The 15,526-nt window shown below is 37.4% G+C and overlaps 1 protein-coding gene across 3 annotated transcripts in view; it reads left to right on the top strand.

Moving 5' to 3' along the window:
- The window catches only part of LOC140674195 (acetylcholinesterase), a 35,828-nt gene that overhangs the window by 3,782 nt on the left and 16,520 nt on the right, over window positions 1–15,526 (top strand). For 2 of the 3 annotated variants that reach the window (XM_072907573.1, XM_072907576.1), the window contains exons 2-4: window positions 7,093–7,221; window positions 13,720–14,123; window positions 14,656–14,886. In XM_072907573.1, coding sequence (XP_072763674.1) covers window positions 13,733–14,123; window positions 14,656–14,886 — 622 coding nt within the window. In that variant the 5' untranslated portion in view covers window positions 7,093–7,221; window positions 13,720–13,732. Of the gene's footprint in view, window positions 1–7,092; window positions 7,222–8,655; window positions 9,144–13,719; window positions 14,124–14,655; window positions 14,887–15,526 lie in introns of those variants that run through there. The other variant, XM_072907574.1, reaches the window with a different exon arrangement.

Genomic DNA, 15,526 nt, shown 5'->3' with positions numbered 1-15,526 from the left:
AATTATGCATTTCCCCGATTCAGCTCGCCGATTCTGTCACCGTTTTTTTTTTTTCTTTTTTTTTTTTCACGAACGACTGACGGAGCCGCCATGCGAGAAATTTTCGCGCCGTCAATCGCTTCGTTAATAGTGAGTCTGCCTCATTGTCAGAGATTCGCAAAAGATTCGAACAAATTGCAATGACTCGAACTGTTTGAAGTAGAAATGTTCGACCAGGAAGAGAAACAATAGCTACAATCTGTCTTTTGTCGCATCGTTTGGTCGAAAATTCGAGCAACTCGAAATAATGAAAAGAGCAAAAGTAATATTGGAAACAAAAAGAAGATAAGTAACTTTTAATTATTCCCTACTTATAACGCATATGTAGTATAAAAAAGAAATTAGTTTAATTGTTTATATTTTTTTTTTCAGGCTCAAAGAATTTAAAGTTTGATCTTGAAACTCAAATTCTTTAGACTTTTCAATTATTTAAGAACTCTGAGCACCAGGATCTAGACTTTAAAAAAGAAGAAAGTTTTATTTCTTCTCTTTCTTTTCCTTCGATGATTTAAATGAGAATCGAGAAAATTTAAGTAAATTTTTATATGCATTATCATTAATGATTTTTTGTTTACAAATATTAATACTGGCACTTTTTTTATAGACGGATCGTACGCATTATATCATCTATCGCTTTGCCGCCAAATATTCATTATTTCGTAGATTGAAATTTATAATTACTTCCATTTTTCATTCGCTCACAATCGAATTATTCGCATTTGTAAATGGGTAATGTTGCTGTAAATTGTTTTCCGAAAAACATGCGTTTTTCCAGGAACTTATAAATACATATTAAATAGGTCAAAGTCGTTCCACGTGTAATTATCGTCTGTCGACCATGGTTTTTTTTATATACATATTTAGGAATATTAATAATATTTTTAAAAATATTACAGTGCATACACGTATGTTTTTTTTTTTTAAATTGCGTTACTAATTGTAAGAATATTGCATTTCATTTTAAACGCGAGTAAATGTAGTTACTTTGAAATCTTTGTAGATAAAGACTCGAAGTATCCTCGCAAGTGCAAAGTCACGTTTCAACGTTGATGAAATCAGCGTTTAAGAGCGGCCGCGTTTCAAGAACCTACCTACGTCGTCGTGAATGTGATTTCTTAAAGCGATAAATCAAGCAAGCACGGGATTTTTCGACTAACAATTCGTTGAATCTCCCGAATTGCATTCTGTCTTCTATCGCTCGTGAGATCGAATTATCTTTATATAAAGAAAAGTAACAATATAATTATATCGAGATCATAAATTTTACATTCTAAAATTTTTACTACATAATAAATAATGTGTCTAATTTCTTTTACTCTCTCTGGATTATATAATTTTTTTTAATTTCTTAAATTTTATTTTTGTTGTCAATTCACTTTCATTAATATGTAACAATTTTATTACTGGTATCTTCTTCTTCTTTTTTATTGTATATTGAATGGGAATTTCTTCCCGTTTATAATAATAATAAATTAATATAATACAATTAATATAATTTATGTAATAATAAATTTAAATAATAATGATAAATTTTAATTTTTCCACACGCGAATAGAGAAAAAATTTTTTCGCACAAAATCTCAATAATAATAATAATAATAATAATAATAATATTATTATTATTAATCAATAGCATTAATACGTAAAAATTAATACACCTGGGTGTCCTTTTAATAAAAAAAAAAGCGCGCGCGTACGGCAAATTCTTTTCTTCCGAATAAAAAAAAAAAAAAAGATTCCCTCCGCATTAAGTTCGAGTTTACCGAATAATCGCGCGAGAGAATCGATCGGCGCCGGTGTCGGTCGTCGCGGAAGCAACCGGTGAGCGAGGGCGAGCGAAAAGGAGGCGGGAAACGAAGGCACAAAGTAAAGGAAGGAAGGAAGGAAGGTACCGAGGGGTTTCGGTCGGCGAACGATTTTTCTTTGCCGGGTTGCATCGGCGCTGCATTGCGGCTGCGACGCGGCTGCGACGCGACGCGATGCGACGCAATGGCCGTGTATCGTCGTCGTCGTCGTCGTCGCCGTCGCCGTCGTGTGCGGTGTGCGCTCTCGAAAATGCGGTACCGTCATCGTTGTCAACCACCTGATCGCGCCCTGATCTCCGCGCGAGGAGGAGGGAAGGGTAATGCGAGGGGATATATACGTTTCTCCCCCCGTCCCCCCTTCCTCCCCCTTACCGCACAAATCTAGGGATCTTTATAGGCGAATGCGGCGCGAAGAGATTTTTCGGTGCACCAGGTTCACACGAGGGTAGGGAGGAGGGAGGGAGGGAGGGAGAGAGGACAAAAGAGTTCGCTTCTATTATTAAAAATTGTCTCATTGTTGGGTGTAATTCATAAATATGTCGGTACCTTTTATCGATTATATCCCACCCGAGATGCATACTCTCGTAATTTTATTCTCGTCTTTGCTCCGAAGAATTGATCCTGGGAATAAATACGCGCGAAACAGGGACGTGTTTTCGTTTGATATCGCCGAGATTGCTCTCCCCGTGTGTATCCCTTGTAATAAATTTTTTACCGCCAATCTTGTCATCTCTCCTCAGATCGTGGGGGAGCTCAAAGAATAAAAAAAAAAAAAAAACGCCCCTGTTTGCGATTTCGAGATTCCATCGGATTTTTATTTATTTGCTAAAATATATATATATATATATATATCTGCGCATTTGTTGCTAATGTACTCTGATTTTTCAATCGTCGAGAGCCAGATCTCGGTCTTTTCTCTTTGTTTTCCTCCCTCGAATAAATATGCTCTTTGGGGAGAGTCAGAAGGGGTCGAGCGGATAAAAAGAGGAGACCCCGCAAAATTTCATTTCGAGAAGGTTGATCCGTCCCGCGATTCGCCCGCGAGATCGACCGAAAAAAGAAAGCCGGCGGGGGGAGGTGAAATGAGAGAGAGAGAGAGAGAGAGAGAGAGAGAGAGAGAGAGAGGCAAAGAGAGAAAAACAGAAAGAGAGGATGGAAACGTCGAGAAACGAGACCGAGAGAGTGAGAGAAAATAGGACTCCGTGTCTGGTTCGGTGCCTGGTACATTCTGGTGCCGCTGTTTTATCGCGCATGCCACACGAACGAGCGAATTTCCGATTTACCCGCCAAATATCAACCGGCGGCCCGATATCATCTGCTCTCTCTCTCTCTCTCTCTCTCTCTATCGAAAGAGCATCATTTACGGCAGTGTGCTTCTCGACGTGACCCGCGACAAATCGAGAGAGAGAGAAAAGTTTTCATAAAATTCATAAACTCCTCGCATATTAATTTTCAAACATTAATTGTATTTGTGTTGGATTAATTTTAATTTTTTTCTTAATTAAAGTATTTTATTTCATACGTCCACTGATGTTATTATTATTATTTTTTTTTTTTTCTATACTGCATTTTGTATATTAAAGGAGAGATCTTTCCCCGTTTCTTCTCTAAATAAATAAATAAATAAATAAATAAATGAAATACAAACACCCCCATGCACACACAGGTCGGCTTATCGATGAATCTTGATTACTTTTCACGAAGTTGGCGCGTCGCCCGCTCTGCTTATTATCGTTAATGTATTCGGAATTGTCGACTCGCGCGTGCAAAAGAGAGAGAGAGAAGGAGAGGGAGAGAGGGTTAACGAGGCGGGAGACCTTTAGTTTTAACGATGCGCACCCCCTTCCAATCCCCAACCCCGTCGACTACAAAAACGCAACGGGCTTCGGACGCGAAGCGAGTCGCCGTTAGATTAGGTCAATATTTGGCTCGCTTACGCGGGTAACCGGGTCAAGGATTACCGCCCGTCGTCGCCGAATGCGTCTCTATCGTTTCGATAACGTGCATTATCGATGTATATTCTCTTTCCGACTTGTTTCTCTTCTTTGTTCGTTTTTTTTCCAATTTTCGAAACTCGTCGCGCGTTCGCTCTCTCTCTCTCTCTCTCTCTCTGGCTAAACCTCGCGGTCCGCTTGATAAGTATTGACCTATCTACAGGGACATGAACGATTGTTCTTTAAATCTTGCAATCGGATATCAAGGATCGGATATTACATTCGCATATATCGGACATGCGAATTAAAATTTAATATTGTTATTATTACTATGATCGATGCATCGATCGCTTATATTTTACGTCTCTTGCCGGGGTATACTTATCTTCTTCGGGAACGACGAATTGATACGAGCCTCTGTCTAGGGGTGCTAAAAAAAATAGAGTTGTCTGGGACCGAGATATTTCTTTCGGCCTCAATCGAAGCCGGTCTGATAATACACGTTAGTGGTGGAGGATGGCGAGCGGTCGGGCTGACCTAGAGATGTCACTGGGTTAGCGTGTCCATGGGCCATCCATAACTCCCTCTCCCCGTTCATCCCTCTTCCCCGATGATAGCCGGCGATACACGCTCGCTTTTACCCTGTCATAGAGACGAGACTGCGGGTCCGACTGACCCGCTCGCGTGTTTCCTACCTGCAATGGCGGAATATGCAAGCTGACACTTGGGTGTCTTCGAGGGGAGGAAGGAGGACGAGGAACGACGATGACGTAGGTGATCGGGGTTAGGAATAATTAGAGTGGAAGAGGTCTCTCTGGATAATTATTTTCCAAAAAATTCCGAAAAGGACAAACCTTTCACAGAACTTTATCGCGTTATTCCGGCAGGGACGCTTGAAGGGACGAGTACTTTGAGTACAAATCGTTCATCCGGATGAACGAAGCTGTAAACAATACCCATGGTCCCGATTCATCCTCGAGCGGACGCAATAGAAAATTCCGCATCACGGGAGAAGAATGCTCGTGCGCGACTATTTTCGCAGAAATTTCCCCGAGAATACTCCGGGGTGTCCCCCCCCCCCCCCCCGAAACCATAGGGTGTCTTTACATAATAGCGAACCAGGAAGCTTGTTACTTATTCTATACCTTTGCAATTTTTAGCTTTGCGTGCGTTCGTGTACGAGTGTTAAATTGAATTTTAATTTCCAAAGGCTTCCTATTCTCATCTATTTCCTCCCCTGGAATTTATCGTCGGTTCGCGCAAAATTTGTCCTCGCTAGAAAAAAAAAGAAAAAAAAAAAAAAAAAAATAGCGATTTTCTACTCTATTCTTTAATTAATAATTGATAAAAAACATTTTTCATCAGGAAATTAAATTAAACGAAATTAAAATTAATTAAAGGAGAAAAATTCGAAATTTTTGCGCGAAAAATCCGATAGACCCTTTTTTCTTTTTTTTCCCTTCGAAGCACCCGATGTGGGGAACTGTCGATGCATATTTCGTCGAGCAGGTCCTCGTCTTCCACCTCCTCCCCCGCGCGCGCGCGAGGGATGATTTCCTAAATGTCCGCGTCGCAAAATTCAACGAGCCGCAGTGCAGCCAGCCAAGCCGAGGCAGTGACGCCCTGACCTTTCGTTTCTCGGTCAACGATCGTCCGTGTGTCTGCATCCTGCACCCGTGTGTCTGTGTGTAGGGAAAATTCGCAGACGTTCCGTCCGATATCGTCGAACCGGGAGCGGGCGAGCTGTCGGTCTGTCCTTAAAGAGACAGTTCAATTTAAATTTTTCGGGGCGGCCTTAACGAGGGTGGGAGAGTGATTTTACGAGAATAGAACGCGGCGCCTATTTCGAGTCGGACTAATCGAATAATTTTCAGAAGAGCTTTCCAATTCCGTAATTACCGAGCGTTTAATTATCGAGTTACGCGGGCGTACTATGTCTTTATAAAATTTGCTTGGAAAATGTGCTTTAATTCCGTTCGGAATCCTCGTCTCTTCATCCTCGAGAGCACGAGAAAAGATTTCTCACATCCCCGGTCTTTCATTTCCCGTTTATATGCGAATTCCACGTCGACTGTTGGAGGGAAGCCGGATACACGGACGACTGGAATTTCTAATAAGCATATATATCTATATATATAGGATATATGCACGTACGAAGTATACAGGGTGGCGTCAAACCTTCCAGCCAGACTTTGCGTGATCCGATAGAAAAAATTTAATTCTCAACAAAATATTTCCTGTAAACGTGGGCAAAAGCGCTTCCTTCAAAAGTTGGTGTCCAAAATTTCTAAAATTACGTTTCGAAAAAGAATTTTATTTCTATTGATTTTTAGCAAAAAAATTTATTAAGTTTTCTATTTTTTCCAATTTTTCTTTTCATCCTCCTGCGGTAAGAGTTGTTTAAATAATACAACAAAGTAAAATTTCTTTAGGTGGAATAATCAACAAGTAAGATAAATATTAAAAATCAATTAAGTCGTATCAGCCAAACGAAAAGAATTTTTCAAAAAATCACTTTTTTTTATACATTGGAGACTAGCTATCTCAAAACTTATGGAACGTGATAAAAATATGTAGGTCTTGTTTGAAAGATAATTTAATTCTCTGCAACTTTTGCTTGGGTAATTTTGGTTAAAAACGCATACTTTCTTAGATATTTGCAAAAATGTATGAAAATGTGATTTCAAAGGTTCTTGGACGCTTTTTGGCGCAGCATTTTGCAAATCCATGTTGATAGGAAATTTTTGTAACTTTTGCCGCCACCCTGTATACACGCCACACACGTCTCTTGGCATTCGCTCTCGCGAACGACGCACGCGGAATAGGTGAAATAACGAAATCGTAGATCGCCCGCGGGTCGAAATGAGGTTGCCGGAAATATCAGGTTTGATACGTTGAAGAGAAAACAGGGAGAGAAAAAATTCTGCTCGCTACGCGACCGAACTTCGTAACCGAGTATTTTCGACTGAAAGTTCCCCGTCTCTCTTATCGCTAAAATGGAACTTTTTATTCCCTTTTCCACTTATTATTTCTTTTCCCAGTACTCATTTATCTTTCCTTCTTTCTCTTCGTCTCTCATTTGCTACACCAACGTTACTCTGTGCTATATTTCACTTATAACTGTGTATGCCTTCTATTGTCCTTAGGGTTAAACGCGTTTCTCTCTGGTCCCCCTCCTACTGCAACGGGTAGTAATCCCCAAATAATGAACCCACACGGTCCCCGGGCGATTGTCAGGACGTTTCACCCCTTCGCTTCCGACACACCCTCGTTCAATTTCTCCGATCACTCAGTCTACGTTGTGCTTGTTGCAGGGACGGACGATGCTCCACGAACGAAGAATGTAGACGGAGAGGGGCAGGGCAAGAGAGCGGATCTGCCTGTCGCGGATTCGGAGGAAGACATCGCCGCTGTCTGAAATCTAATCGAGCACCTTCCTCGCTGTAAGTATCAGAGAGAAAGAGAAAAAAGAAAAGTCAGCGGAACGCCAACCGATCGGGGGTTCAAAAGAGATAGGAGGGGAAAAATGGGAATTTAATTTCCAGATGGATATACGAGCACAATTGTTACTTTATGGACGTGTGATTTAGAGGGGATAGCTTTTATCCCTTTATCTTATCATTCTGATCGAAAAACGATTCTCTGTAATATAATTAGGTTTTTAAAGTGTAAAGAGATAAAGTTTAATTACATGAATCGATAATGGCGGTTAATGTGTGTCTGTAAACGATTACGGTTGATAACTTGAAAAATATATTTATCATAATTGGGAAAGTTACTTTTTAAAAGTAACTCGTTACCATTACTGTTACTAAAAAAGTAACGGATCGTTACAATTCCCGTTACTTTTTTTGATATACAATACAAACTTTACATAAAAGTTTTTTTAATAAACAAAAGATCAAATTAAATTAAAAATTTACACTAAACACTTAAAAATTTGAAACATTATTTTACATTAAAGTAATCAAAATGGTATATATTTGATAGTGATATCGCTATTAATATAAAGTATGTAACAATTTTGATAATAATAAATTATTTTGAATAAGAGAAACTTTTTGAAAAAAAGTGTAGACAAGCTTTCTTAAACACTTTTAGATGCTGTAAATGTAAATGAAGTAATTTTCTTATTGTTACTTTTAATAGATTTGTAAATATGATCAAAATTCCTTTCTTCACGTCTCTTTAATTTTTTTTATTTAAAAATGTTAATACGATACGATAATTTTCATAATATCGAATTCTGGACTAATCATTAAATTACTACTTAAATGTTTGTTTTTACAAAATAGAAAGAGACTCCAGCAGTTTCTATGTGATAGTGCATTTTAATACTCTTATCAATCCCTAAGTTCCATATCACGCACATGTATCTATAAAATATGTTACATATGTACTACATAAAATGCGCGCATATCCATGATAAATATCTGTATTTCTTTATTTGAAAATTATATTCGGAAAAAATATTAGTATATTCAAGTATATTCGAAAAAAATCCCAGACAGCACAGAAAGGCCCAAAGACATGTGAAAGATATTTAAAAGACAATTAAGACGTCTTTTAAGCATCTTGTAAAGGCATGTGTTGTCTAGAAAGTAACGATAAAAGTAACTGTTAATTTCGTTACTCGTTATTGAGAAATGTAACAAAGTTACTTTTTCCGTTACAAACAAACTTTGTAACCCCGTTATCGTTACAGTAACCGAGAAAAAAGTAACAAGTAACGCGTTACTTCCCAACCCTGACATTTACACCATACAATACAAACACATTTACAGATATAATTCTTAAAAATAGGAATATAAATATAAAGTGTAAAAATAAAAAATAAAAAATAAAAAATAAAAAATATAAATATAAATAAAATATGTATAATAATAAAATGTAATTCTGCAAGAAAGAGAAAAAATCGTATCGCGGTCTCGCGGGGGAGAGGCTCTCTCGCAAATTCTCTCGAACGATACGCTCGATCTATCTGCGCGATCTATCTCAGCTGCGTTACTATGGATCACGATCCTATCTATTTATATCAAGCCTCATGTAGGTATAATGCTGCCGCAGTGTGCCAAGGGAAGTAACTAGTAGTCGGCTTCGTGGCTCTAATGCGACGACGGCCTCGCGCTGTCACTCTCGTGACCGTTTGCCAATCGTCGTTGTCAGTGCTTCGTCGGCGGGGCGCCGAAATAGTCATTATTATCACGATACCGCGATAACCCTTCGCGATCCTTAACGCGAGCGCGTGACTCTAATTGAATAACTAACTGTCATAAGTATCGATACAAGCGGGAGGAGAACGCACGAGAGGACGACGTCGACGGGAAGGTGTCGCGCGACAAATTTCCTTGGGAAAGATCTCGGGGTGAGTCTGAAGAAAACATCTTGATTCCCTTTCCCTCCCCATTCTTTTCTTGTATTTTTTTTTTTTTTTATTCTCCTTTGAAAAATTAACAGACTTAGTCTCTACGAAGGTTCTGAATAAAAAACTTTCTCCCGCGTCAGACGTTACTCAAATAAATTGAACAATTGGAATAAAGAGAAGGACTCGTTAAGCATTAGACTCGCGGAATATATACTTAATTATTGGACTAATTAAACCAAATGAAATTTAAACGAGATCGATCGCGAATCGCTTCGGCGGCCGCCCCGTTGTTTCCGCCGCGCAATTTTCTCATGGATACTTTCATTACCCGACGCGACTCCTGTAACGTGGCAAACTAATAAATTCCAATTTCTGACGACGCGTTAAAGCCGCGGCCTCGTGCGTAAACTTCCGCGTGCGACGACGTTCCCGTGGACGCGCTGCGTGTGACCGAACGCGCGTTCGGAACACGTAGAAGGAAGTTGCTAATCAACGTGGACCTTCGTGTGGTGTAACTAGAGACTACTATCATCCTACTAATCCCTCCTAACATGTGTCAGACGGGGAAAGGGAGAGAGAGAGAGAGAGAGAGAGAGGGACAAAATCGACGCGTGTTATCGGGCACGGCGGTATCATATCATCGTCTCGGTGTGTGCGAAAGTGCATTTGGAAACTTATCACATGCGACGCGATGTACATATATATGTATATATATTTTTTTTTTCCTCCTCCCCCCCCCCCCCCCGTCGAAAGCGTACGGGCGAATAAAGATATTGCACTTGTTGCGCGTTATTTTTTAATGACATTTTGTTTGATTTCAAGTCGAGTTTCCCTTGGCGAAAATCTTGAGGCACCGATAGTTTTCGAATTATCGGAAAAGAAACTTTTCATGATGTTGAAATTCAATGAAAAAAAGTTACACTTTATTACGTCAGGTGGTATTGGCTCTGATAGAGTTTAAAATTCAAGACTCATTGTTAGTTACAGAAATATATTATTTATAGTATATATATGTGTATACTAAATATAAATATATATGTATAAATAATATATTATAAATATATTATTTATAAATATATATATTTATAATATACTACATAAATAATATACTTATAATATATTATTTATAAATATTATAAAGTTATATTTATAAATATTAGAAATATATATTATATATTTTTTCAAAAAATATGTATTAGAAAGCTTTTTCTGAGTAATGATTCAAGACACTCTCGCTTGGAAGGAAAAAAATAGATTGATTCTAAATGAAAAAAATTAATTTATTGTAAAGAAACATTATTTGCATAGAAAAGTCATGGAAATATTGAGATGTATATGATAATTGCAATATTACAAGTACCATCGTATACGTAAACGTTGCGTTGCAATATATTGATGCAAATGTTGTGAATATAACAAACATCTCGTGTCATTTATCAAATTTATTTGATTTTATTGAATTAAACTCGGTAATTAATTGCAAGACCATCTCTCGTGATTTTTACCATCATTTTATATATATATATATATATTTTTTTTTTTTTTTAATTTAGGAGATTAGGCTTGATGTAAAGGGAGAAAGTAGTTATTACAAACGCGGTGTAAATTCTTTTTATTTTTTCTTTAATACGCCTTATCAGCCAAAATTCTTTTTCCGCGATGTTTCTACAGCATTGTATTGTGATTGCAACGTTGTTAGAATGTTTTGTGCTGTATGAATAACTCTGATCACCGTTGAAAATTTGCGTTTAAAGCGTTGTAGATTTTATTAAAACAGGATCCGCTTTAATTTGTAATTCCGAGACACTCTGTGCATCACGACACTCGCCATGCATTTCGATGTATCGAGAATATCAACGCGGCGCATATAAAAAGTTTTCAGCTCTACCTACACAAGTACATACATACACACGTATAAGGTTATAAAGTTTAGTATCGAAAAATAAAAGAATTATCGGCGAAAATTATCAGTTTATTAAACACTTCATTATTTCATAGTTTTTAATGACAAATCTAATAACAACTCAAACAAAGTATAATGACGTACGTACATCGGGACTACAGTCATTCACAAGAATGGTAGAAATGCAATGTTCATCAAGTTACAAAAAGCAAGGTCACGTATCGTCTGTCCGTCAATTATGTAACGACCTTACCATGACAATATCCGTGAATGCTTGGCGGAGAAGTGGTAGCAGAATAGAAAGAAACATGTCCAGATATTATTCAAACCAAGCCAATTATATATAACAGTTGTCTCCCTCCAAGGATGCCGTAGTCCCTTCTAATCATTTCAATGTGAATCTCTTTATGCGTTTCTCCGACAAACAAAATTATCTTTATTCGAGAAAAAACGGTAATAAAATGGTAATAATACATTATATTCTATATTATTGTTTAAATTAGCTTTGGTGGGAGAAAGTGTGTAAAAATATTTCTTCTTTCTCAGAAGAAAGAAATGCTAATTTAAAATAAATATGTAACTTAAATAATATATAATTTAATTATATTACATATTGATTTTAAGTAAGCATTTCAATATTAAAGTTATAAAATAATATTTAATATAATTATATAAAATAATACATAACCTAATTTAAATAATATATAATAAATATTAACTTAATTAGCTAGAGACAATGTACTTATTAAATTAACTTTGTTAGTTAAGTTAAATGTTAGTCAATTTTATTGGCGTGGCTTCGGATGCTGAAAACCGCACTGTCTCGTGTTTCACCACGAGGCTGCTTCAATTACCACCTCGGATAGGGTTACTTTGTCTCTACGGAGATAACTTTGCACTAACGGGAGTTCGGAGCAAAGGGTGATATCAGGAGAGGAATAGATAAGGGAAAGTGAATATTTAAAGGAGAAAATTAATGCACACTAATTTCTCTCGACGCCCCGTTGCTGGTCGATTATTCTGTTAAATGCTCTACTTGTGGATGCGATTTTAAACTTAAAACTTCTTTAAAATACTCCTCGCGAAAAGTTATTTCCGTAAGGATAATAATATAAAGGGTAACTGGCGCGACGACGCTTTGACGAAACCCGAATTTTTCGAAAATCATCCCTCTCTTCCTTTAAGAAGACACCTGCAGTTGCGGGTCGGAAAAAAAGCTTGTTTTGGGAATTTTTTCTGTCGAAACTATTGTGTCACTTATTCTAAAATTTCTACACGGTATCAAACAACATTGAAACTATATTACAGAATTTTTTCGTGGAAGAATGTCCTACAGTGTCCAAGTGACGAGCAATCTCCGAGAGGCACTTTTAAAAAAAAGTTTGTTTGCGGTGATTATTCTAACTTCGAGTAGGGTTATCTGATGTGAACAAAGCAAAGAAATTTAGTTAGTATATTAGTTTATCTAGTGCTTAATCAAAGCTTTTTTGAAAATTCATATTTTTCACAAAATGGCGGAGGTTCAAAGTCAAAATTCGAACGATTATTTTTTTGACCCCAAAAAAATCGTTCTATCAATGTCTTTAAAATGGAAAGTTTTTTGAATATTTAATAAAACTTCTTAAGCACTGGATAAAGTAATATACTAACTAAATTTCTTTGGTAGATTGCTCGTTATTTGGACACTATGAGACATTTTTGCACAAGAAAATTCTGAAATATAGCTTTAATGTTGTTTGATATCGTGTAGAAATTTTAAAATAAGTGACACAATAGTTTCGACAGAAAAAATTCCCAAAGAGAAGCTTTTTTTCCGACCCGCAACTGCGGGTGCCCCATTGAATCTGGTAAAATTTGAGAAATTTATTTTCTTCTAGATCGTTTCGAAATTAATGCGCTTGCAATTATGCACCGCCGTCGTTGGCGCATTTTTCTTTCGCGCTTGCATCTTTCATATCTTTCGTGCTTGCGTCAACCGTATGTAACACATGTGGTTGAAAATAAGTCGTATGCTCGCGATATACTTGATATATATGTATGCAAATGTAAGTTCCATTTCTATCAAGGTGTTAGACAAAATGTATAATATATTCATATCTGACTGAATGAGTGCGCGACTTTTACGAGAAAAATGTGTGGACGATATATTTTATACATTTACATTTTCTTCATTGAAGGATTAATTTTTATGAACATACAAAAGGATTATTAATTTTATAATCCATATATATGGATTATAGAATTATTGCGAGTTAGATATTTTTTTTTTCCTCTTCAAAATCGAATCTCCCTATCATTTGTCAGATGACAAATGAGCAGTTTCCGATAAATTAATCCCTCGCACTCTTTCATCGCAACATTTCCGATCGTAAAACGGAAGACGTAATCGGAAGCAATGTGACACGCAGAGTTGTTCCCTCAAACATTTGTTTACCGAGTAATTTGTCCATTTTCATTCCCATGTATCCTTTCTAAATATACTTCACACGAGATTCAATAAAAAAAATAAATTACATCTACACAATTAATATTTTTACAAAAGTAAGCTTTTCACAACGTGTGTTTTATACATAATATCAATGCAATTACAATTTTTTTTTTTTTTTTTTTTTACAATTACATATTTCCAATTAAATACGTATGTTGAATATTAACGATTTTATTATTTTGTAGCCGAGCAGGCAGGATGTCGAGAAATCCTAAAAGTTCCTGGCGAACCGGCCCCGGCAGACTGGAGGCCCTCCTGGCGCTGAGCCTGATCCTGCTCCTCGTCCTGCAGCCGGATCCTTGCCGCGGTTCGCCGTCTCATCGCAGCAGGCACCACGAGCACGAGCTGCACGTCGCGCAGGAGGCATCGTCGTCATCATCGTCGTCGTCATCGTTATCGTCGCGCGAAGAATTCGACGTCAGGGGTTCGAGGATCGGCGAGGAGCTACCGCGAGCGTCCGCCTTCACCGGCAACGATCCGCTGGTCATACGTACCAGGAAGGGCATGGTCCGCGGCAAGACTCTGACCGCCACCACCGGCAAGGAGGTCGACGTCTGGTTCGGCATACCTTACGCCCAGAAACCTCTCGGTAAATTTTGCGAGGGAGAACAAATTAAGTGAAGCCAAAAAATGGCAAAAATAACTATTTCTTATTATCGTTTAAATATGAATGAATTTTGTAAGATGAGAAGAAATCTCTTTTTTATTTTCTTTCTCGGCAGACGGTTAATTCAAATCGTCAACGTGTCGGTATGATATAAATTATTATAATAATAAATACTAGTTTAATTAATAATATATCGATATGAATTGTAATTAAATATAATATGGTCGTTAAAAATTAACTTATATTTAGTTAGTCAATTAAATGTTAATTATATAATTGAGCGAGTAAAGGATGTTGGGAAATTATATAAAAATTATATAAAAATTATAAAAAAATTAATTTATATAGTGTTAATTCAATTAATTGTTAATTATAATAAATTGAGTAAAGGATGTAAAATTTAAAAGTTGTCGTTCTAGCGTCTAACTCGTAAAAGTAATGAGAAGAGAAATGGTATTTTTAAGGGTTTTGATTTTAAATAGACCTTACATTTGACGAGACCATCTTAATGCAGGTCCGCTGAGGTTTCGCCATCCGCGACCGGTCGAACGCTGGTCGGGCGTGCTAAACGCGACCGCCCTGCCAAACAGCTGCGTGCAGATCCTCGACACGGTGTTCGGCGACTTTGCCGGCGCCACCATGTGGAATCCGAACACGCCGCTGAGCGAGGACTGCCTGTACGTGAACGTGGTGGTGCCACGGCCCAGGCCTACGAACGCCGCTGTCATGGTATGGATATTCGGTGGTGAGTTCCCAGTGGACGAGAATCCATCATCATCAGTCTTCGTTCCGCGCTTAGTTGACGTAGTCGTAGCTTTGTTCTTTATTATTGTAATAACGCGGTAGCTTGGAGAAGTTTTATCTCTCAAAAGCATTATATAATATGTAATGACTTAAGATGCATTTTCCTTGGAAATAGTATCTGTGTACATTTCTACCAGCGGCTATAAAGCTGTCGGAAGTATTATTGAAAGCCATTTTGCCTAAGCTCTACAGTCGCATTCTGAATGACGTCAGCAACGTCATATTGCGTTTATGCCAGTCACATAAAAAGATTCTTTTATTGCCTTGTCATATCATATATGTTAACGTTTCGACTAATGATTTTCGCAGCGTCGAATTTTTACGTTGTTCAGTTATAGACAGTCTCAATTGCGCGGTATGAAAGGATGAAATAATTGCTATTATGTTATTAAAGGACACGAAATATCGAAATTATTTGTATAGTGACAGTATATATGAGTGATGCCACAAAATATTCGAGGGAACTTTTATAAATTGTGTCAATCAATTCTGAAGACCTTTTGAAGTTACTCCAGTGCTACGCCAGAAAATTAATAAAACGTAATCGAATAATAAAAGATATAAAAATATACATTATAAAG

Source organism: Anoplolepis gracilipes, chromosome 15 (genome assembly GCF_047496725.1).
Source record: "Anoplolepis gracilipes chromosome 15, ASM4749672v1, whole genome shotgun sequence".
Taxonomy (NCBI): Eukaryota; Metazoa; Arthropoda; class Insecta; order Hymenoptera; family Formicidae; genus Anoplolepis; species Anoplolepis gracilipes.
Note: the sequence above shows the minus strand (reverse complement) of the source record. Positions and strands in the feature narration are given on the sequence as shown.